The 22,644-nt window shown below is 56.5% G+C and overlaps 2 protein-coding genes across 6 annotated transcripts in view; one reads left to right on the top strand and one right to left on the bottom strand.

Annotated features, from left to right (window-relative positions):
* The first annotated feature begins 3,228 nt into the window (after positions 1-3,228).
* RAB35 (RAB35, member RAS oncogene family) lies at positions 3,229-20,302 on the top strand. Its single transcript, XM_039232972.1, has 6 exons — positions 3,229-3,427; positions 8,737-8,787; positions 11,882-12,005; positions 16,398-16,522; positions 16,615-16,739; positions 18,056-20,302. Exons 1-6 carry the CDS (start codon positions 3,376-3,378, stop codon positions 18,182-18,184), a joined length of 606 nt encoding a protein of 201 aa, XP_039088903.1. The 5' UTR covers positions 3,229-3,375; the 3' UTR covers positions 18,185-20,302.
* Positions 20,303-20,889: 587 nt separating this feature from the next.
* BICDL1 (BICD family like cargo adaptor 1) overlaps positions 20,890-22,644 on the bottom strand; it is a 113,490-nt gene continuing 111,735 nt past the window's right edge. For 4 of the 5 annotated variants that reach the window (XM_039232363.1, XM_039232559.1, XM_039232436.1 and 1 more), the window contains one exon: positions 20,890-22,450. In XM_039232363.1, the coding sequence (XP_039088294.1) occupies positions 22,289-22,450 (162 nt within the window). In that variant the 3' untranslated portion in view covers positions 20,890-22,288. The remainder of the gene's footprint in view (positions 22,451-22,644) is intronic. The other variant, XR_005528492.1, reaches the window with a different exon arrangement.

Here is a 22,644-nt window from a genome sequence, read left to right as displayed (position 1 = left end):
CTAAGCGAAAGTCGGACGCTTAACCGACTAAGCCACCCAGGCGCCCCATCTCTCTGTCCCTTTCTATCTAACTCTCCCTACCTGCCTACCCACCTACTAGAACCTAGCTGTATTGTACGTAGTTCAACATTCTGTGTTGTTTTGTTTTGTTTAGGGAGAGAGACAGCAGCAGGAGGGGCAGACAGAGAGGGAGAGAGAGGATCCCAAGCAGGCACCCCACTGCCGGCACGGAGCCCAACACGGGGCTCCACCTCATGACCTGAGCCAAAACCAAGAGTCGGACGCTTAACCGACTGAGCCACCCAGATGCCCCTGCTGAAGTGTCGCTTAAATAAATGTAAAATGTTATTAGTAGAGGAAATATGCTGTTTCATGTTGGGGACACCAGGCACACATATCCTGGCCTGTTGGGAATTCTCTCTCAAAGCCGAAATTGATGATTCTCACAGGCTGTGACAGTAGCTGTCTAAATACACCTCTCAAGGCTCTTAAGTTCCAATTCCATCATGAAATCTTTATAATGAAATCTCTTCTCCATCATTCTAGCTAAAAGTGATAGCTCCGTTCCTCAAGTCTAGACTGCTTATTTGACAGCTGCTTTATCTATTGCATTGTCTTGTATTTTTAGTTCCTTACGAGTATGTCTTCCCTCTGATAAGTCAGCTCTATTCTATAACCTGTGGCATATAATAAGTAGCAAGCACTCATTAGTTACTGATTAAATGAATTAATGCCTGTTGCTTTCCAGAAGACACGTGCAGGCAAGTCAGGAATCTGGTCTTCACAATGGCCAATTCTACTCTACTTCTGAGTAAAAGTATCCTGTAGCCTGATACCAGGAGGCTGCCTTGGAAATGTGTGCAACAGGTGTCTACAATAGGAAACGGCAGAAGGTACGAATGAGCCAGTGCAAAATGACTGTGGCCTACAGTATCAGTTGCTGTTTATCGCATGCCTGTATGTGCAGGTAATCTACAAACCTCTCTAATCCTCACAACTGTTCTGTGAGGAAATGGGCTTGGAGACGTGACATCCCAAATCTCAAAGTTCTTAGGGGAGAGAGAGCCAGGATTTCAAAGTTAGCGTTTGGGGGCAGCTGGCTGGCTTGTGAGTTCAAGCCCCACTTTGGGTGTGGCACTTGAACCAAAGTCTCTCTGACTCCAGAGCAGGTTGAGAAAGATGAGCTGCAGGGGCCTCCTGCCTCACTGGCTGCTCAGGGTCGAGTGTGCTCACCTGGAGGCTACACACAGACTTTCGTCTTCCCTTGTATTTCCTAGAACTGAATCAAAGGAGATCCCACTAACCTCTCCTAGACCAAGAAGGACCACTTTTTAAAAATAATTTTTAAAGTTTATTTTGAGAGAGGGAGAGAATCTCAAGTAGGCTCCATGCTGACAGCAAGGCTTGCACCCATGAACCAAGATCATGACCTGAGCTGACATCGAGAGACTGAGGCTCAACTGACTGAGCCACCAGGTACCCCCAAGGACCCCTTTTATTTATTAAAAAAAATTTTTTTTAAATGTTAATTCATTTCCTGAGAGAGACAGACAGAGTGCAAGCAGGGGAGGGGCAGAGAGAGAGAGGGAGACACAGAATCCGAAGCGGGATCCAGGCTCTGAGCTGTCAGCAGAGCCTGAGGCGGGGCTCAAAACCACAAGCTGTGAGATCATGACCTGAGCTGAAATCAGGCACTTAACTGACTGAGCCACCCAGGTGCCCTCTGGGGACCCCTTTTAAATGGTCATATGAGTAGTTTCTCTCTCAGGCAGTACCTTCAGATTCCAAACCCGTGCTCTTTTGACATCACACTTGATTCTTAGCTCCTGGAAAAAAAGCCCTCAAAACTGGAGGATACTCCATGAGCTGTTTAAGGATCTTCGGTGCAGACTTGTTTACAATGAAACATTATAAACAACACGAATGCCTATTAATAGCAGAGTGGTTAAATTACACTACAACCCTATGACAGTGTACCGTGTCACGCAGCTGTTAAATGACAGAATGTCCAAGCATATTGTTAAAGAGAAAAGGTGACGTATGTACGTACATATGTGTTTGCACAGGCACAGAAAATTGAAGGACATTTATTAATTCATTCAACAAATACTCGAAGGTGTCCAAGGAGCTTATTAACGAGTTACCTGGGAGGAATGGGCCTGAAGGAAAAACAGTAACTTGTACTTTTTGGGTAAGCTTCTGTACATTTTGTTTTTTAACCATGAGCATTACTTTTTATAAAATCAACATAAAAGTGGTAAAACAAGTAGAAATATTCAACAGGTACTTGCCGGGAAAGGGACAGGGCTGTAAGGAACTTGGAAATCTCTGCAATTCTCAAATCAGGATGATATTAGGAGGAGCATCCTTTTAGGGCAGGTGGGAACTTACTCTAAAACTGGAAAAAACTGGAGATGATAAACCCAATCCCGCTTAATTCCCGGCAGCCCAGGTCTTCCTAGCCACATGACTTTCAGACAGGACTCTGCTGGCGGTGTCAAATCAAAGCCGAGGTTGCTGCCGCTTCGGGCTCCAGGTGCAGCTCATACCAGGTCGGTGTCAGGCTGGACGGGGCTCTGATTCTGGAACTGCCCTCCCTATTTTACCAAGGAGACAACTCAGGCTTCAGGGGTCACGGGGCTAGGATGGGATTCAAAGGCTACACTCCTCTCAGGCTCCGCTCCGCGGGCGACTGGTGTCCTGCAAAACTGGGCAGCCACTGGGCGCCTGAGCGTTCAGTCCGCAGGCCAGAGACCAGCACCCCGACGGCGGCGTCCGTGCGGAAGGGGGCGGAGTGTCCGGGAACTGGGTCCCGAGAAACCGGGAGCTCGGCGTAAGCCCCGCCCCCAAGGTCACTGCGTGCCGGTCTTTCAGTCTCCGCAGCGCCTGCGGCTCTTGAAGATGGAGCCACCCCATCCCAGGCCACGGCCGGGCTTCTCCGGCGCTCTCGGCGTCCTTCATGGCTCCACAGCACCTCCACTCTCCAAGCACCCGGGGCCGCGGGCGACTGCGGCGACGTTAGCCGACAAGACAGAAAAAAGGCAAGCCCGCGCCCGCGGCATCTCGCCAAGGCGCCTGCGCGGTGCACGAGCGCGGAGAGGGCGCGGCTGGCCGCGGCTGCGGCTGCGCAAAGGCGGTGCCAGGAGCTGCGCCTGCGCACTGGCGGGGCGGGGCGGGAAGGAGGGAGGCGGCGGCAGCGGCGGCGGCTGCTGAAGAGGAGGAGGAGGAGGAGGGGGAGCAGAGGGAGGTGTTTCTGTCAGTTCCGGCTGTTTGTTCGGGAAGTGGATCCGCCGCTGCCGAAGCAGCCCGGAGGGAGCTGCGGATCGCGAGGCCAGCACCGACCCCGCCCGCCCGCGCGCTCCTCCCCCGCCCGCCATGGCCCGGGACTACGACCACCTCTTCAAGCTGCTCATCATCGGCGACAGCGGTGAGGGCCGCGGCGTCCAGAGGCGGCGTGGGCCCTGCCGGGCGCGGCCCGCGGGGGCCTCGGGGCGGGCAGGCGGGTGGGGAGGTGCCGGCCGGCGCGGGGCGGGGCTGCCCGGCGGCCGCTGGCCTTAGGGGCGCGCCGAGGGGCTGCGGGCGGCCTGGAGGTGAGGTTGGGGCACTGGGCTTCGGAGCGGAGGGGCAGGGCGCGCGGGGCGCGCTGGGGTCGGGATTGGGGCGTCGGGTCCTCTTGCCGCGCCTGCCCCTGCCTCACGTGTGACCTTGGTCAAGTCGCGCGATGTCTGGACTTGGAGAGACCCGGGTTCGAGTTCTGGGACTCCCAGCTTTCTCACTCTGTGACCTTGGGCAAGTTGTTGCGCCTTTCACAGCCTCAGTTCCCTCATCCGTGAAGTGGGGACTTGCCTCACTGGGGTGGTATGAGTATTTGATGAGATAAAGTCAACTCTAGGTAGATGCTAGCTATTGATGTGATTGTTAGTGCCCTTTGTAAGCCTCAGTTTCTTTCTCTGTAAAATGGGGATAATCCCAGGACCTGGCCTGTGGGATTACCTCGCACAGGACCTGGCACATTCCTGCTGAATTATTTTGTCTGTATGGTTCTGTTTCCCCATCTGTAAAATGGAACAGTAGTAGGGTCTGCCTCACAGGACTGACGGAATATTCAGTGAGATAATGCACACATAGTGTTGGGAACCGTGCCGGGTACATAGTGAGTGCTCAGTACCTGTTTGCTTTTACATCCTGTCTACTAGATGGGTATTGGAGGTGGGTCAGCCAATAGTACAAAAGGGCTTTGACCACATATACACTCTTGGAGAGCTCCTAGCTCAGTGCACTGCACCTTCTCCAGGGCCTGGTGCAGCGTCTTGCACCCCGTAGGCGCCTAATACACATTTGCTGAATGAATGAATGAATGCTAAGTATCCTTGGAAAAGATAGGTTGGCTTCTGGGAAAGGGTGGAGGGTTTTAGAGGTGTTTGGAGTGTGGCAGGTAAGCAGGTTTATGGGGTGACCAAGAGGTCAGAGAGGCAGGCCCTGGGAGGTTTATGGGCGCATAGCTGAGGTGCTGCGATTATATGATGGAGAAGGAGGCTTGGGAGCATGCCAAGTTTTTAGACCAGACCTGAGTTGAGTGAGTGTGGGCAAGGGAGTTACAGGCTGACGCCAGGTTGGTGGTGGAGCCCGTGGATTGTTAAGGAAGGAGGGGACCGATCAAAGGGGTTGTAAGACCCCGGGAGGAGTGTTGGGTGACACTGGACCATGGAAGTGAGTGGGTTTTGGTCTCACTATGAAGCTAGATTGGGATGTGGTTGGTGGTTTGGATCCGGTGAAGGATGGCTGCGGTTTCTGTGGTGACTGGGGAAGGGAGAGGTAAGGGGAAAAGTTAGGGGCCAACGAGGGAGACGCAGAGTAGCTGTGGTCAAGGAAGGAGTTAGGTGGGTGGAGGATGGGTTCATTTGGTGTGAATGAAGGAAAAGCACACAAGCTGTGTAGACACACTCCTGTAGATGGCCTCTGGCATTCCTCATGGTCCCAAGGCTTAAGCCTCAACAGGATTTGATTTCAGTCCCAGCCTTGGTTCCCAGGGGCTGACACCAGGGTGATTTTCTCTCCCTTTTGGAGTTAAAGTAAGCCCACCACGGTCAGGGGTCCTTAACCCTTTGCAAGACTTCTAGGGCTTGTGTGTTGATATCCAAAAATGAAAAGTATAAACTCAGCAAGAAGATGCGGTGTGTTGGCTTCTCTCCTCTGTAAAGCCCAGGGGATGGTTCTGGCCCCCTTTCTCACACACAGTCCGTTCTGCTTGGGGTATTGATTTCCCACTCAGAAGTCAGGTGTGGGAGGAGACGCCCTCCGTTACATGCCGGCTCCCAGTTCAGTCTGAGCTTGTAGAACTACGTCGTGTACAGGTGTCAAAGCCGGGAGCCCATGAGCCCGGGAGACGGTGGCCATGGAAGTTTGGGCTGAGCCTGGCACCCGAGCGAGGAGTCAGACGTCGGGCGCTACCCTGGACTGGCTCCTTACGTGTAGGCTTCCTGAAGGGTTATCACATGATGTCACGGACTCCCCGGTCTGGTTCTTACACGCTGCCTGGGTGGTCTGTCCCATGAGGAAACTAAGCTCAGAGGACTTGCCCGAAGACGCACAGCCAGTCACAGGCAAAGCCAGGGGTTGATGCACGTGAGCAGCCAGTGTCAGGCCTGGCAAACGAGGGCCCTCGATGAACGTTCGTTTCTTTTCTTTATAAATCTAGAGTTCTTCCCGCTCTGCCACCTCGTACATGCTTCTGGAATACATTCCCTCAGCCTTTGCAGCTCTTTATGGTTAAGGGTCTACGCTTGCTCTTAGGCTCTTCTGACATCACCGCTGATGTGTAACAGTATTTCACGTGATCGGTGGGGGCAGCCATCCTCATTCTTAGACCCTGGACGCTCGAGTGGCTGTCAGAGAACTAGTTAAAGCCTTTTACTTTACAGAGCTTCCCTGAGCTGAGGCTCAGAGAGAGGAAGTGACTTGTCTGAGGTTGTACAGTGAGTCGGTGGCTGAGCCAGGATTAAAGTTGTGAATGCTTTACTCGAAGGTGTGAGGGTTTTCAGCAGTCCAGAACCGAAGAGGAGACGGATTAGGGCTGAAGGCGGGGACTTTTGTGGAGGCTTTTTGAGGACCAGAGCATCTGTGGAGGCAGAGCAGGGGAGAGCGGTGATGACTGAGAGGGGCCTCTCTGGCGTTTGCCAAATAAATCTGTCTCCTGGCTTCCAGGAGGCGTGAGTGCCGGGGCCTGTGTTCTTTGCAGTGTAGAAGGTGATGGGGCCAGGCGGGTTGGGTTTCATGCTAGGTATGGCCCTTGGGAAGCCCTGGACTTCAGCTGTGAAGGTAGATTGGTAGCTGTCACTACCTCTCTCAGGCCAGTGCTGTGGCATGAATGGAAGTAGTGTGTTTTCCCAATGAGGCTTCTTCTGGGGATATTTAGATGTCATTTCTCAGGGTGGGTTTCTCTTCTTTCAAAGGGAAGAGGAATGCTGGAGGTTGGTGTCAGGCCCAAAGCAGCAGTGACTGTGGTGACTGTAGTGGTCTGTCTGCAGCCTGGTGGTTTTCAGCAGCTCTGCAGAGCATGGGGTGAGTGAAGGGGACTCAGAGAGGCCAAGCTGGAGGGCATGTTGCTGCTCCATTGCTTCTTGCAGAAGGCACGCCCTCCTTCTCTCTTGTAGGTATATGGGAGTTACGTACAATTTAAGTTTGAAAAAAGATTCTCCTGGCGCCCCCCTCCTTCCCCCAATTTGAAAACCATTGCTTTGGCATCTGTGAATGCTGCAGTCATAGCATTAGATGGCATAGATGTCGGTGCGAGTGGCATTTGTTTAGTCCTAAGTTCATTAAACTGTGCTCTGTTGGTGTCTAGTAAGTGCTGGGCCCAGTTTACAGCTCTGTAAATGTCCAGGGCGAGGGAAGCAAGATCTCCTTCCTAGAGGAACTCAAGGCTAGTGGCCCAGACACAGCTTTTAGCTGAGTCAGCGGACCCACAGGGCTCCAGGAGGAAGCCAAGGAGGCGGCAGGGCTGCTGGGGTGTTGGCGCTGGGCAGAGTGCCGTGAGGGACCCAGCCCAGGACTTGGGCTCTCCTTGGGCTCAGCAGGAAGCCTCGCGGAGGCAGCAATGAGGAAGTGGCTCTGTGCGAGAGCGCTGCAGGCACAGGGCAGCAGGTAGAGTGGGTGCAGCACCCGCCTGCTCAAAGCCACACCCCCAGCCTGTCTTTGGGAAGGCAAGGCCCAGGTTTGCTCCATGAAACAAGTTCTTCTGGGTATCCCTGGACAACTGGCTCATTGCAGAGGTCCCCAGAAGAGATGTTAGAGAGGATGTTGGGGTTGGTTAGGTCTAGAGAAACGGCAGGGGACAGGGGCGGAGTCAGTGGCCTCTCAGTATCTGATGAACCCTTGAGGGCTCCTCCCCACAATTTGCACTTAGTTTGGGGGCTCCTGAGACCCTAGTTTAAGATCTCCTCATGTCTGGCATTGGGAGCGCTGCTGCTACAAATCTGAGAGTGAGATGCACAAGCCCCTTTGGGGTCTTTTTATTTCCACTTCCTGAAAGAGACTCAGGAAGACTCCCCTTGCAGTGTGTAGGGGAAGGAGCTGTGGAGCCCTGGAGGAGACCCCCCTGGATTCACAGCTCGGCCCCCGCCCAGCTTCCCTGCAGAGGCCCCGAAGGCCAGCTGCTTAGCTCCCGGCAGCCTTGGGTGGCTCGCCTGAAGAGACACATTGGGAATTACAGGAGCATCAAAGGGCCCACTGCGCACGGAGCTCTGTGTGTACTGATTCTGTCCTTCTGTGGTCGGTTCCCCCAGTTGGCCTTCGGGGTGGCAGGGGTAGGGGATGGGACAGGGGAGACAAGGCAGGTGCCCAGGCTAAAGATGCTGTGTGCGAAGTAAAGGGAAGCCAGGCTTGTGGCGTTCTGAGAACAAGATGCTCCGGATGCCACGGTAAGTGAAACGGTGCGAGCACACGTGGGCTATTGGGCTGACAGGCGTAAGGCAGGCACCCCCTCCTCATCCATCCAGCTGGCAGTGACCCCAAGGGGAAGATGGCTGGCAGTTGGTTTTAATTGTCTGGGCCTCAGTTTTCTCACCTGCAGAATGGCCCTGGTGATCTCCACCTTCTAGCCCCACAATTCCTCATGTCATACTGTCCACAAACTGCAGCTCCACCCACAGTGTGCACTGTTCTAGGGACCGTGTTTTAGACATACTTTTGGGGCCAGCATCATTTGGCTGACCGTTCTCCTGCTTTATTCATGTTCTCTGGTGTCTTCCTCTGGGTTTCATCAGCACAGGGCCTGGGCCTGAGCCCCTTTCTCCTCTCTCCCCAGGGAATTTGGGACAGCTTATCTCACACCAGCACAGAGGAAAAGGTCAGAGATTCAGTGGGAGAGATGTTCTCTGTATGGCCGGTTTGGGAGATAAAAGCAGCATTGAGGCAGGAGATGGGTCTGTTGAGCTGCTTCTTTTTTTCTTAAATTTATTTATTTGTGAGAGAGAGCCCACATGGGCACAAACAGAGGAGGGGCAGAGAGGAACAGAGGGAGAGAATCCCAAGCAGGCTCTACCCTGTCAGCGCAGCTCTATCCCATGAACCATGAGATCATGACCTGAGATGAGATCAAGAGTCGACAATTGCTAGAGCCACCCAGGCGGGTACCCCGAGCTTCTTTAGTTAGCACTTGGGTGCTGACTCTTGGGACTGACTGGCTTAGAGGGAGGGACCCAGGCCCCCTCTCATCTCCTGCTTTCTCTCTTGCAGGTGTGGGCAAGAGCAGTTTACTGTTACGTTTTGCAGACAACACTTTCTCAGGTGAGTATGCCCTTGGGGTGCTGCTGGGTATATTGGGTTTGGGATCCCTTTACCTGGTGCCTTTGCCTAATGTCTGTTTTGTTCACAAAATCCTTTGTCACGTCCATCCCTTTTCTACCCAGAGACTTTCGGTGCCCCAACAGTTAAGAAAAAAACCTTAAATAGTATGAGTTAGCACAAGCCTGTGTAAAATTTCAAACAGGCAGACTCAGTGACGGGAAGAATGAAAGCTGTCCCTTCCTGTGTCCCTGCTCTGGTGCCCTGGTAGCCTCTGTCCAGCATGGTGTGTGTCTTGCCGACTTTTTTTTTTTTTAATTTCTTTATTAAAAAAACTTTTTTAAGGTTTTATTTATTTCTGAGAGAGAGAGAGGCAGTGTGAGCAGGGGAGGGTCAGAGAGAGAGGGAGACACAGAATCTGAAGCAGGCTCCATGAGATCATGACCTGAGCTGAAGTCAGATGCTTAGTTGGCTGAGCCACCCAGGTGCCCCCCACCTTTTTTTTTTTTTTTTTTTTAACTCCACACGTGGTGGGTCAGCAACTGGCTTCCCTTCAGCATCTCCAGGACCATCCTTCCCCATCTCTTTTTTGTTTTTAATTTTTTATAGTTTATTTATTTTTGAGACAGAGTATGAGTGGGGGAAGGACAGAGAGAGAGGGAGACACAGAATCTGAAACCGGCTCCAGGCTCTGAGCTGCCAGCACAGAACCTGATGCGGGGCTTGAACCCACAAACCATGAAATCATGACCTGAGCTGAAGTCAGACACTTACCCGACTGAGCCACCCAGGCGCCCCTTTCCTTTCCCATCTCTAACAGACCTCTGGTTCGTATTCATCAGCCGTGCTCTCGAGATGTGCGTGCTTTCTGGCTGCTTCTATTTTAAGTGATGCATCGGCTGGGATGCACTGTGTGTTTATCCTTGTATAGGAGTGGAGTTACTAGGTCAGGGGATATATGCGTTGAAAACTGCCAACGTGTCTTTCAAAGAAGCTGTGCTAAGTGACAGTCCCACTGAAGGGGTCAAAAGTGCCCCTTGTCAATTCTTTTTGGCGAGAGGCAAAAAGTGCTGTCATTTGAATTTGTATTTTCCTGATCACTGGTGAAGCTGGACACGTTTTTGTTTGTTGACTATGTCAGGTTCACTGCAGACGCTTCGGCTTGGCCTCTCCGATCAAGGACCGAATGTGACTCTGTTGTCGGGAATTCCGTACGTTGTGGTTGGGTGGCAGGCTGCAGTTAGGAAGTGATTTCATGGCCGACACTTCCTCTCTGGGGGAGAAGTGGGTTTCTCCCGACAGCAGCCCTGCAGCAGCACTGGTGCCGTGACGATGGCAGGGACCGTCTTCCTGTGTGACCATGAGCGTGACTGAGTCTCCGCTCACCTGTAAAATGAGACCGCTTGTTGTTTCTCCCACAGAGGTTATTGCGAGGATGACCTGAGACGGCACAAGTCCTGGTGCCTGGACTAAGTAACACTCAAGAAGTAGCAGCGGTTGGTGGTGGTTGTGTTTTCTGTTCCAGAGCGCTAACTGCTGGGCCCTTACTCATGCCTGGGAGCGCCTCTCTTGCTCCTGTGTCCCTCGTGTTCCACCCCCAAGGCGCCCTCAGCTCTAGGCTCCTTTGCGGTCTCTCTCCTTTCCATTTCCACCACGAGCGTGCTAGCTGAGACCGTTGTTCTGGCCTGAAACGTTACGGCAGCCTCTGCCCGTCCCATACCCGACAGCTGAGGCCACCGTGTCTCTGGCAGGGTCTTTCCTGTGTTTGAAAACCTCAGCAGCCTTCTCACGTGCGCAGTTTCTACCAGGGCTTCCCCACATCGGCACCACTGACTCGTGGGGCCCCGTGGTTCCTGGTGGTAGGGGCTGCCCTGTGTGTAAGGATGTCGAGCAGCATCCCTGGGATCTGCCCACTCAGATGCTGGTAGATTGCCAGCCTCCCCCCCAGCTTCTCAGCCTTGGAAATCATACCTGTTCTTGCAGGCCAGGCCCAAGTGTGACTTCCTCCCCAAAGCCTTCCTTGATCTCTGCCCCACCCTGCACTTTGACCCCTCCTGTACACTTGTCACGCCTCATATTTTCAGGGGTATGTGTGTGTGTGTGTGTGTCTTGTCTGCAGCACCGCATTACACAGTAAGCCCCGAGTGAAGCATGAATGTGTGCTCTTCGTCATCCTGGATGGACTATGACATTGGCTAGGTTTTTTCCTTCCACTCCGTCTTCCACACAGATGCCCAAAGAGAACTATTTACAGTGCAGCTCATGCTCTGATTCAAAGCCTTCAATGCCTCCCTGCCACACACAAGAGAAAGTCCAAGCTTGCGAAAATGGCACAAAGGCCCTGAGATCTGACCTCGCGTCCCCTTACCTGCTTCCCACCACGTGCCTGACCTCATGTTACACCCTCCCTTGCTGTTGCTATTTTTGTGATTATCTCCTTTGCCTAGAGCAGTGTTTTCCAAAATACAGGTCATGACTTGTGTGTTAGGAAGTCAGTGCTGTGGGTCATTTACAGCTTTTGGAGCAGCACAGAAAAACCCCGGAGTGTGTCTTGGGTGCCCCACCACTCTCAGGCCCCTGCTGACGCGTCCGCGCCAGCCCCTTGGAGGAAAGGAGCCCATCTCCTCCCGGTTTTATTTCCTTTGTGGTGCTCATCACGCCCCGAACGCTCTTCCTCGTCACTTTGTTTCACTGTGTCCTGTCTCTTGCCCTCACCTCCACTGAGGGCTCCATCTGGATGTGGACCTTGGTGGGCTGTTTTTTTTTTAGTTTATTATTTTGAGAGAGAGCAAGCAGGGGAGGGGCAGGGAGAGAGGGAATCGCAAGCAGGCTCTGCACTGTTAGCATGAGCCCTGTGTAGGGCTCAATCTCACCAACTAGGAGATCATGACCCGAGCTGAAATCTGGAGTCGGCCACTCAACCGACTGAGCCAGCCGGGTGCCCCCAGACCTTGTTCAGGGCCGTGTCCCTGGGACTTCAAAAGTGCTGGCACAAAGAGTGAGTGGGGAGGGATTGTGGAGGCCAGAGTCACCTGTGTGGGTGAGGACACGTCTGATGGGCACCCTGCGGGCCTTGCTAACGTGCGTGTGTGTGCAGGCAGCTACATCACCACAATCGGAGTGGATTTCAAGATTCGGACTGTGGAGATCAATGGGGAGAAAGTGAAGCTGCAGATCTGGGACACAGCCGGGCAGGAACGCTTCCGCACCATCACCTCCACGTGAGTCAGGCCGGCCCGCTCCCATTCTGACTCCTTGCCACGTACATTTGGATGCAGTGTTGGGTGTCCCAAGTCTTAGAAACATCCCTGAGATGGGCCCCTGAGCTGTCTGAGGGGAGCTGCAGGCTGGCCGCAGTTGCCGGCGTTGAGTGGGGGGGTGGCCATGAGGTACGGCTGCCCATGGGTGGCCGGTTGCTTTGGGCCCCGGCTCCAGGGCTGGTGGGAGAGCAGCTGGTCAGCTTTCCACCTGGCCTTCAGTTCCTTTGTATGGAAAATGGGATAACAGCGATGCTGGCTTCCTAGGTGGTCAGATGCTTAGTGAGTTACTCTTGTTAGGTGCCAGCTGTGACAGGCTGGGACGCTGTGCAGGCTCCTGCCACCTACCTGACTTCTTGGAGGAGGTTTCTCTTCGTTGAGAAGCCCGGAAGGGCACTGGTACAGAGAAGGCCGTTGTGAGGCTTCTCCTCTCCTCCCCAAAGCCGTTTACTGGGAACGTGGCTCTCCCAGTGGATTGCCTGCCTTTGCTGCCACAGCATGTTTGTGGCCCTTCGCTGTAAGCAGGGCGAACCCAGCTGGAGCGCCAGACAGCAGGGGTCCTGTAGAGGGGCTCTTGGTTCTTGGGCCCTTAGTAGAAAAGGTTCTAGGAAGGAGCAGGCTTTGAAGACCGTTCAGAATTTATATTTCTGTTCTACTGTGTGACTTTGGGCAAGTTGCCTAAACTCTCTGTGCTTTGGTTTCCTAGAGGGTTTCGCCTTAGAATTTGCTTTAATGCTGAGTCTTGTGTGCCATGTCCTCTGTGCTTGGGCTTCACGTGGATGATCCCGTTGAGCTTTCTGTAGGCGGTGCCATTGTCTCCCCCGTTTTACAGATGAGGGAACTTCTGAGAGGGTCCTGCCGCCAGTGAGCACGGACCCTGGGCTCCAGGCCGTGGTTTGTGTGGAGTAGGAGCAGGTGTCCGGCCTGTGGGATTGCTTCTTTGGTAGGCCTCTCCTTTGCCTCCCCCCAGAGGTTCCAGTGTGTTGTGTGTGTGGGGGGGGTTCTTGAGAGAGTGGGTGGGAAGGTTTTTTTGGTCGGAGATCCCTGGCAAGGAGCCCCGTTGTCACCCTGTTTTCTGTCTCGGCAGCGAGGGTCTGCCGACCTGAGAGGCGCGGCGGGGGCGCAGGCTGGGGAGGAGTGGGTGCCGAGGTGTCGGATGGTGAGTGACCATCTCTTCAGCATGGAAATGGGACAGACCCTAGGCTGGCTGCCCAGCCTGAGGCTCTTAGGATCTTCTGAGGGGTGAAAAGCCCCCATGGTGGTGGGCGGGAGTGTTGGGGTGACTCTCAGGGGTGCTGGCCAAGCAGGGAGAGTGGCTATGCCAGTGGGTAGGCGGCCCTGGTTCGAGGGGCTGGAGCCTGAGCGGGTCCTGAGCAGGAGGCGTTTCTGTCCCTGGGCCAGCCGTGGCGAGCGCCTGTGTGCCATGGCCTGTGATTCTCCAGGCCCCCCGGGACCCCCCCAGTGCAGCTCTCTGTGACTATTTGCTGGTGACTTGCCTGAGTCCCCGTGTGTCATAGCAACTGCCAGTAAGACCTTAAGGAGGGCATCCGGGGTCAGGGCTCCTTGGGGCAGAGTGGACGTCATGGGCAGCCCAAGTGTCCGTCCAAACCTGCACAAGACTTCCTGTGTGGGTCAGGACGCCTGGGCTTTGACCCCACATGGCTGTACTCTGAGCTGGGATTTTCCCTAGTTCATTTCATTTAATCCCGAATAAAGGGTCCCGTGATTATCTCCATTTTATGGACGAGAGAGCTGAGGCCCGGAGAGGGTAAAGTGACTTAGTTTGGTTGGTCAGTCAGGAGTTAAATTGAGGTCCGTTTGATGCCAGAGCTCTCGCTTTCTGGTTCAGTCTACGGCCCTGTTCTCTGCCGGCTCCTACCCTGAGGGACTGGGGTTGAGGCAGATGCTCTGGTGTCTCCACTCAGGGAACTCAGGGCGGCCTAGAATTCTGGGCCTGTGGCCACGAGAAGGGCTCTGGGCGGGGCGCTGGGCCGGGGTGCAGAGGAGCCCTGACCTCCATGAGGTCCGCTCCCTCCTGTATCCTGTCGGGGATGCTGGAACCGCTCACCGCCCCAGGGCGGCGTGCGTGTGTCTCGGGGTGCTCGGGAAGGGGGCGGTCTGCACGGCGGGGGCCGGGGGCCACTGGCTCGGCCCCTGCTGGCCGCCTTGCCTATCCGGGGAAGCGCCACCGTGTGGTCCCCCGCTCTGCGCTGCAGGCCGTGCCGAGGGGCCACAGAAAGACTTGTCGTCCTGTGGGCGTGGCAGGTGAAGAAGGGAGGAGTCTTGGAAGAGTTTGGGTGTGGTTCTCAGGAACTGGGGCCGTGACCTTTCCGGAGTCCGGGCGCGAGGGGGGACCCTGACGCTGCATCCTGTCAGGCCGGCAAGGAGCCCCGTTGTCACCCTGCTGCTTCTGTCTCGGCAGCGAGGGTCTGCCGACCCGAGAGGCGCGGCGGGGGCGAGGTGTCGGATGGTGAGGTGATCGGGAGGGGAAGCCCCTCTGGTACCTGGCCCTGTGGCCCGGGAGTCACACCAGCCACTGTGGTTCAGCGGGTCACTCCGCTCGGCTGCACGTCTTCGTTGGTAAAACGGCGACCCTCCCGTCTGTCCTACCTGGTTGCTGCGAAGACGAATGAGGGCGGTGGGTGCGGAGTGCTGGGTGGTGCGCCAGCCGCAGAGCTGCTGAGGAAGTGGGGGTTGCGGCCGCTGTTTTTTTTTTTTATCAGTGACAGTGCTGACAGGAGGCCCAGAAGCACGGTGCCCACCTCGTCAGGGCTCCTCCTGACTGGTTCTTGCTCTCTGATAAAGCCCCTTTCAGCACTTTCTGGCATCTTCAATAATCCAGCACGGAGAGCTTGGAAACGTGTTCCTGTGCTTGCACTACCTTTGCTGTCAGGGACAGGCGTCTGTCACCCTGGTCCTGGCGTGCACTTCCGCCCATTTGGGTGATGCTCCCAGCAGTGGCCGCCGGGGCAGGTCTGAGAGCTGGTCTGAGGGCCCGGCCCCTGCACGGCTTGCCTGCTGCCGGGCTGGGCCCCCAGGGCAGGGGCTGCATCCCGGGGAGTCCCTGGCTGGTTTCTGAGGGGTGGAGAGACGGGGCGGGGGACACAGGCTGGGCTGGGCCCGAGCAGGACCCGGCCTACTTCTGCTCACGGCTCGGGAAAGCTGCCTTCACTGGTGCCTTGCGTGCTGTCCCGTGGTTTTCTTTCCCCTATTTGAGGGGCCCCAGCTTGTCACTGAAGGAACAGTAATGATGGTAGAGAGGCACCACGCGCTGGCCGTTGACCACCGGCTGGCCCCCGTGAAAACACAAGCCATCCCCCCTCCTCCTCGCAGCCATCCCCAGAGGGAGTACCGACACGTCCGTTTTGTAGTTGAGGAAACGGGACACCAAGGTGCATGCAGTAACCTTCCCGGCGTCCCAAGGCTTTTCAGAGACGGAGCCAGGGTAGCCTCTCTCCTGTGACTGGGCCTAGAAAGTGAAGAGGTGGCCCGAGTGCCGGTGAGCAGGTCGTGAGCACGTGGCTGCACTCGCACCGCGGCCAGCTCCCTCTGAAGGCTGGGCTGCGGGAGCTGCTCTCCCACAGCCTGGGCGGCCGCGGGCTCAGGCGCCGAGAAGGCCTGGAGTCGCACGGGGTCGATGACCTCCATCCATCCATCTGACCCGTGTAAATGAACGGGGTGGCGGTGTCTGGAGGGGAATGTTTACATCCGCCTGCCTTCCAGACCTTCTGGCTGACCTGAGGCCGTAGGGTCTGCATGTTTGGATGGTGGCACTTCTGGGACGTCCTCTTCTCAATTGTGCCCAGATGCGCCGTTTCCATGTTCTCTCTGCCATCGGCAGGGATGAGCCCAGAGTGGTGGAAGGGAGGGGTCCGCCTGCTCCCAGCGGAGCGAATGAGATGTTGGCTTCACAAATGGTGTGTCTTATTAGAGTGGCATCTCACTGAGGTTTGAGGAGAAAAGATCTTTGAATGTTAAAACAAAGACGGTGATGATATGACGTCAAACACAAAAATTACTTGCATTTTAAACATAAAACAAGAACTTCAAAGAAATTTCAAGCTAGTGGCAGACTCCTGCAGCTTAATTGGCCACCTCAGGGCCACTCCCTACTCCCTTGTGCCTTGGGGATGAGTGTGAGGAGGAGGAGGAACAGTGCTGCTGAGCGTCCCGGCTGGGGCAGTTCCAGGATGTCCAGCCGAGGTTGCCTGGAGAGCACATGCTGGGGGTCTTGCAGGAAAGCGCTTGTCCGTCACCACTTCCCTGGCTGCTCTCTGGGTGCGGGCAGGCGGGTCTTAGTGAAGAGGCTGAAGTGAAGTGTCTAGGCTGAAGCTCTGACCGATCCTCACCCTACAGGTATTATCGAGGGACCCACGGGGTCATCGTGGTTTATGATGTCACCAGTGCTGAGTCCTTTGTCAACGTCAAGCGGTGGCTTCATGAAATCAACCAAAACTGTGATGACGTGTGCCGAATATTAGGTGAGGCTGGACCCTCTGGGGTGGGGACGGTGGCGTGGAGGGTGGCGGGGGGCGCCTCTGCTGGGCTGGGCTGACTTTGCTTTGCCTCGAAGTGGGGAATAAGAACGACGACCCTGAGCGGAAGGTGGTGGAAACGGAAGATGCCTACAAATTCGCAGGGCAGATGGGGATCCAGTTGTTTGAGACCAGCGCTAAGGAGAATGTTAACGTGGAAGAGGTGAGGCCTGGGCCGGGGGAGGGAGTGGGGCCCCACTCTGTCCTCCCCTCCCTGCTTCTAGCCCACCTAGAGTACCACGTGGCTGGCAGAAAACATCATAACTGCCACGTGTTAGGGCCTACTGTGTGCCTGCCGCACGCGTCACACTAGACACTTTACAGGTGTTGTTAGCGCATATCTCAGCAGGCCTCGGATGTAAGTTACTTCTACGTTTTATACAGGAAACTGAGGTTCCAAATTGAGGACTATCCCCCAACCTGTAAGAGGCCGAGCCCTACTCAGACTGGTCCCACGCCCTAGCCACACGTGGTTCCCACTCAGTCTTCTGCCTCGCCGCCCTCCCCAGCCCCACCACTGGTACCTCTTCCTGCTCTCAAGGCTTTCCTTAGGGCCTCGGCCTCCCCGCAGACACCTGGTTGCTTTCCTGGGGCCGCCAGGGTCGAGGTCAGCGCCTGCTGCGAGCCCCCAGAGGCTCCGGGGAACGCACATTCCCCACGGAGCAGCTGAGCTTCCGGCCGGAGCAGCTGAGCTTCTGCTAGGCCTGTTAGGAGAGCGGTGGGGAGTCTGTGTTACAGAAGTGGGACCCTGTGCCACAGGCACAGGCAGGCCGTGCTTGGAGCGTCGGGTGAGTCCCGCCCCACAGTGTGTGGGGTCTGGAGACCCAGGGACGCCACCATCCCTGCCGTATCCTGGACACTGACTGCACAGTGGCAGGGAGCCCGGGCGCTTTGGAGTCGGGGTTGGGATCATGGTACTGGGCCCTCTCTGCAGGGCCTCGTAGGTGACGTAACCTATCCGGGTTCTATCTGTCCCCTCCCCCCCCGCCCCCGGTTGTGAGGAGTAACTAAAGCAGATGATAAGTGCTTGGTACCTCTCCTGGCGGTGTGGAGGAGAGGACTGCGGGCGGGGTGGGGTTCCACTGGGTCCTGGCACTGCAAGGACATCTCGGCGTGGTCCGGGGAAGGTTCTAGGCCGGTGACACGGCATGGAGTGGGCAGGCCCTGGGTCCGTCTGGCCCGTCACCAGAGCAGGTGTCTTATCTGAAGATTCTAGCTGGAGAGGTTCTTTCTCTTTTTTTAAAAGAAAGACTAAGGCTGGAAAATCCCCGAGAATGACTTCCCGAGACAAGCTCACGAGGCTTTGATGTTGTTCCTTTTTGACCGTTAGCATTCACCGCCTCCTCCTAGGAAGGGTTTGAGGACGTACGTACACAGCAACCTCACGAGTAGAAATAGGAAGCCGGGCCCGGGAGGCGGCCCCGTGACGGGGGCCCCTCACCGGCTGTGAGGCCCACCCTGCCTCTTCCGTCCTCACAGATGTTCAACTGCATCACAGAGCTGGTCCTCCGAGCGAAGAAGGACAACTTAGCGAAACAGCAGCAGCAACAACAGAATGATGTGGTGAAGCTCACGAAGAACAGTAAACGAAAGAAACGCTGCTGCTAATGGCCCCCCCAGCCCACTGCAGAGACTGCGCTGCGGCCGCTCCCCAGCCCGAGGCCCACGGGGCTCCTCGGGGACAGTCTCCGTTTCGTGCCGTTATTTAAAGAATTCTCTCCATGTTTTTGTATTGGGAGGCGCCGTTGGCACTTCCTCCCCTCCCCCCTTGAGTGCCAAGAAGGTGTTGGACAAGCTGCCCTTCCCTTCTGGTGCCCTTGCCCCCTCCCCGGCCGAGGCACCTGGGCCTGGCGAGGACGCTGCCAGCCGAGCGGACTGATTAACCAGAGTTTGTACATAATGTATATTGCTTAACCAGCCGCGTCACCCTCGTCCTGCTCTGGCTTTTGCCTCCTTAATGCCAGCCTGCTGCAATAGACCCTCCCCTCCCCATACCATCTACCGCCAGCCGCTTCCTGAGGAGACAGGATCAAGTTCTAGCCACATCTTTTGCCAACCTGGGCTGGTGGAGCGGGCCTTCTGTGTTACTTGTTCTCGCCGATGGGCCGTTGGCTTCTGTCTTCGGCACGTAGGATCTCGCCTCTCTCCGGGGCCCGTGCCGAGTCTGTTCCCAGGCCGGCTCCCTTCCCTCCCCACCCCTGCCCCTGTAACCATCCTGGCAGGCGGCTGGGGCGAAGCCCGGCCTTGAGGTAGGCCTGGGGATTCCCATTAGAGGCCTAGCCTTTTGGTTTGCAGAAAGAGTTGCTCCTGCCTTTTGGTCACCAGGTTCCTTGTCCTGCCTTCTAGATGCCTCTGAATTACAAACCCAGGGTAGCCGTGACTTCCAGTTTTTACCAACCTGTTTCAGTTCCAACAGCAAGGTAGGGGTGTGTTTGTGCAGGGCTGGGGCTTGCAGAGGCGCTGAGGAGCATTATTTTAACAGATAAAATGAAGCCAAATCAAATGAATTAAGTTCCTTACACTTTCTCTTCCTGAGGTTTGGTTGGCACAGCAGCAAAAGTTGTGGCCTCCCCGCTTCGGGTCCAGTGTTTCTGGAAGAGTTGGATGGCTTCCTGTCGCCAGGGCTGGGCTCTCGGCAGAACGACTTTGCCTCCCTGGCTGTTTCTTGGGGGGAAGGAAGACGGTGCCTCCCACCCTGTCCGTGTCGGCCTAGGGCTTTCCACTGCCTTCCCGGGTCTCCGTGCTGTGGCACCAGGCGCTTCAGATCTGAGGAGCGGGTGCCGGGGGCTGCTGGACTGCGGGGACGCCGCCTCGGAGGTGGACGGCAGGCAGCCGTGGAGCAGACAGAACTGTCGTAATACAGAGGCGGCGTGAGGATTTCTTAGCGGGTGGGAAGGAATGGCAGCCGGGGCTGGGCGCCAGCCCGCTTTGATCCTGGTCCCCTGGAGGAAAACGCCAGGGTCATCTGCACTTGATTACTGTCCCCCGCGGGACACTTCATCATTCACCTTTCCCCGAAAGGATCACGTAACCTGGGAATAATTTATTTCAACACCATGATGTGTTTTGTTAGATTTCCTTTCCTAGGCGATTTTCCAGGCAAAGCCCTGACTGGACAATCATCACAGATCACACTGCAGATTTTCCATGTTAACACTGTCGATGGGTTTTTAATCAATAAAAACTGGGGGTTTCTTCTGACCTGTCCCTCTACTTCCCCAGACTGCCAAAAGCCTGTGGTTGCATGGCCAGGCCTTCGCTGGAGCCGCCTGCAGAGGTGGGGGAGCTCTGGGCCTGGGGGAGCGGTGCTGTGCAGCGCGGCCACCCCAAGTGACCGCGGGTCCTGTGGGGGGGGGGGGTGCCCATGTGACGTCAGTGTGGCGGTGCTTGCAAATTCAAGCAATAAGGGCAAGGGGTCCTGGATGTTTCCAGCCCAGGCTAGAAGACACTATGGCTCTGGCAACCGGCTGTCCAGACCCAGGTGGTGGGGTGATTTTGGTGACGACGGTGTGCCTGTCCCACTGAGTGTTACACGCATGAATGGGGGGGTGGGGGTGGGGGAGGGGGACTCACAGGGCTGGACCGACATCCTGGTGGACCTGATGTGAAATTCCTGTCAAACAACAAAACTTTTAAATGGTTTGCTAGGATTATTTCTGTATTGAAAGTTTCTAATTATGCTTTTTAAAAAAATACTAAAAATAAAGGTTCAAGCTGCCAAGTTTTCTTCCAGGTTCTATTTCCTCTCCTCCAGCTGTGCCCTGGGTGGGCCCGGCTTCTTCCCACCCACCGGACCCAGCTCGTGTGTTCTGGTCAGAGTCCGGCACAGGTGCCTTCTGAGGCCCAGGGATGCTTTCTCCACAAAAGGTTGGTCCAGGTTGAGCGCCCCCTCTGGTGTGCAGCACAGGCGGGCAGCGCACGGGGGACGACGTCCTGGGAAGCGCCGTGTTTGTTCTCCGCGCGCCCGGAAGGATGTGGCCGCGCTGTCTGGCTCAGAGTTTCTGCCCAGCTGCAGGGCCTGCTCGAGGCTCGAGGAGCCGTGCTGGCGGGGCCCGCCTGTAGCTGGGCAGCTGTAGCGCTGGCCGAGCGCCCGGGCGGGTGTGGAGGCGGTCCCCACAGAGCGGTCACGGACAGGATGCCCCTTCCGGGCCGGATCCGCTCACTGGGCACGCCAGGATGGGAGGTGAGCTCCCACGTGCGTGAGGGACTCACTAGTGCCCCCGTCACCACGGCCAGCTGGTGGTGCTTCTGAAATGTGAGCCGCGTTCCGAACGGACAAGCCCTCCAGGGACCCAATGACTGAGGCGGGAGGCTCTGTAGAAATTCATTTTATTCTTAGACTATTTTCAAAAGAAGCAGTGGTGCGCTGTTTTTCTAAAAATATGCCTTTATAGATTTATATAGAATATGTATATTATAAAATCCATACATGTATTTACAGGATTGCTACATACAAAATTACAGCACTGTGGTATGTACATATCTATAGGTACATTCTTTCCGCTCGTCCCTGCTGTGCTTTTCCCGTGTGAGGGAGGGAGATGATCCTTTGTAAAGCAGCTTGCGGGCTGACTCAGCCCGGGGTGCCTCTGAGTTAGGGCCTCAGCAGAGAAGGTGGAATGGCTGCCGAGGAAGGAGCAGAAGCAGCAGGTTGCAGGATTCATCCTCCCGCAGGCCTGGCGGGCAGTATCTGGAGGCAGGCGCCCTGTGGTGCCAGTGCTGCCCTTGAGGTGGAGGTGGCTGACCACAGACCCCTCTGGGGCCATTGTGTGGCCTGGACTCGCTTGGCTGAGCCGAGACCTTGTATGTGTGAGGGGAGCAGGGGGCCGTGGGAAGAGGATGAGACCCCCTCCTCGCTCTGGCCCCACGAAGGGGGCAAGGGCTGGATGGCTAAAGCCTGCAGAGGGCCCACGGGAACACTGGCTGGCCCGGAGGCCAGAGGGAGAACAGTGGCGGCCAGCGGGGCAGGGCCCTTCCTCCTGAGCTTGGGGTGGCATCAGCCGAGCCCCGGCAGAGCCCATTGAGACCGAGTGCGCGAGAGAAGATCCCCCCGCCGTCGGGCCCCGCAGGCCGGGCCTCCTGCCGCAGAGGTGCCCTGGGCAGAGGTGCATGCACGTGGGTGAGGAGCCGCCTCCCCCTTTACTCTCTGGGCCAGAGACTGGGGGGAGAGATGGAGGCTCAGCTGTGGGCCTGGTGTCCTGTAGGGACCAGGCCCCTGCAGCGCAGGCCAGCTGGGGGCCGCGACAGCCTCCTGAGGCATGCAGAGAACGGCCTCCATTCCTTCTGTTTCCCGTATTCCAAAATGGCGGCGGGGGTGGGGTGGGGGGGGACGCGCAGCAGTGCCTGGGGTTAGATGCGGGAGCCACTGAGGGGTGGGCGGGGCGGGCTGCGTGGGCTGCGATCCACTGGGTCGGAGTGGCAGAGCCCACCCAAGGGGCTGCTCTGGAGACAGCCCGAGCCCTGCTCAACAACCGTGGATCCGTGGGAAGCCCAGGCCGGGTGTGGCCTGGCAGTGGGGACAGGGCTTGCTGCCTGTCCCTCTGTCGAGGGCAGCCTTCAGAGGCCGAGTGGGCCCTCCTGGACGACTCGGCCCCGGTGTAGGTGGGCAGTGCAGCCGCTGAGCTGGCCCAGGGGAGCCCTCCTGTGCAAGCACCCCGTTTCAGTCACCTCTAGTCCAAGTCACCCGTCCTTGCTGGCCTGACTCCTCCCAACCTAAATTCTCCTGAAGAACGAGAAGAGCCGCTTGCCTTCGGCGGTGCTGGGCTCGTCCCCGCGCCCCGCGCCCCGGGCCCCGGGGAGGGTGGCAGCAGGCCGGCTCCGTTCCTTCAGGTGCGTGTCCATCAGCTGCCGGTCAATGACCCTGTGCATGTCGTCCTGCAGAGGGCAGAGCGAAGGGGCTGAGAAGGGCTCCCACCGGGTGCCCGGGGCGGGGGCGGGGGCCAAATGTCAGAAGGACGCGGGATGAGGATGAGGATGGGATGAGATGACTGAACGACTGCAGCCAGGTCACCTCGACCAAGAAAGCGGCAGATGTACACACAATGCCCGGACACACGGGAGCCACCGAC

This window comes from Hyaena hyaena, unplaced genomic scaffold, assembly GCF_003009895.1.
Source record: "Hyaena hyaena isolate Hyena2069 unplaced genomic scaffold, ASM300989v1 scaffold_0, whole genome shotgun sequence".
NCBI lineage: Eukaryota > Metazoa > Chordata > Mammalia > Carnivora > Hyaenidae > Hyaena > Hyaena hyaena.
Note: the sequence above shows the minus strand (reverse complement) of the source record. Positions and strands in the feature narration are given on the sequence as shown.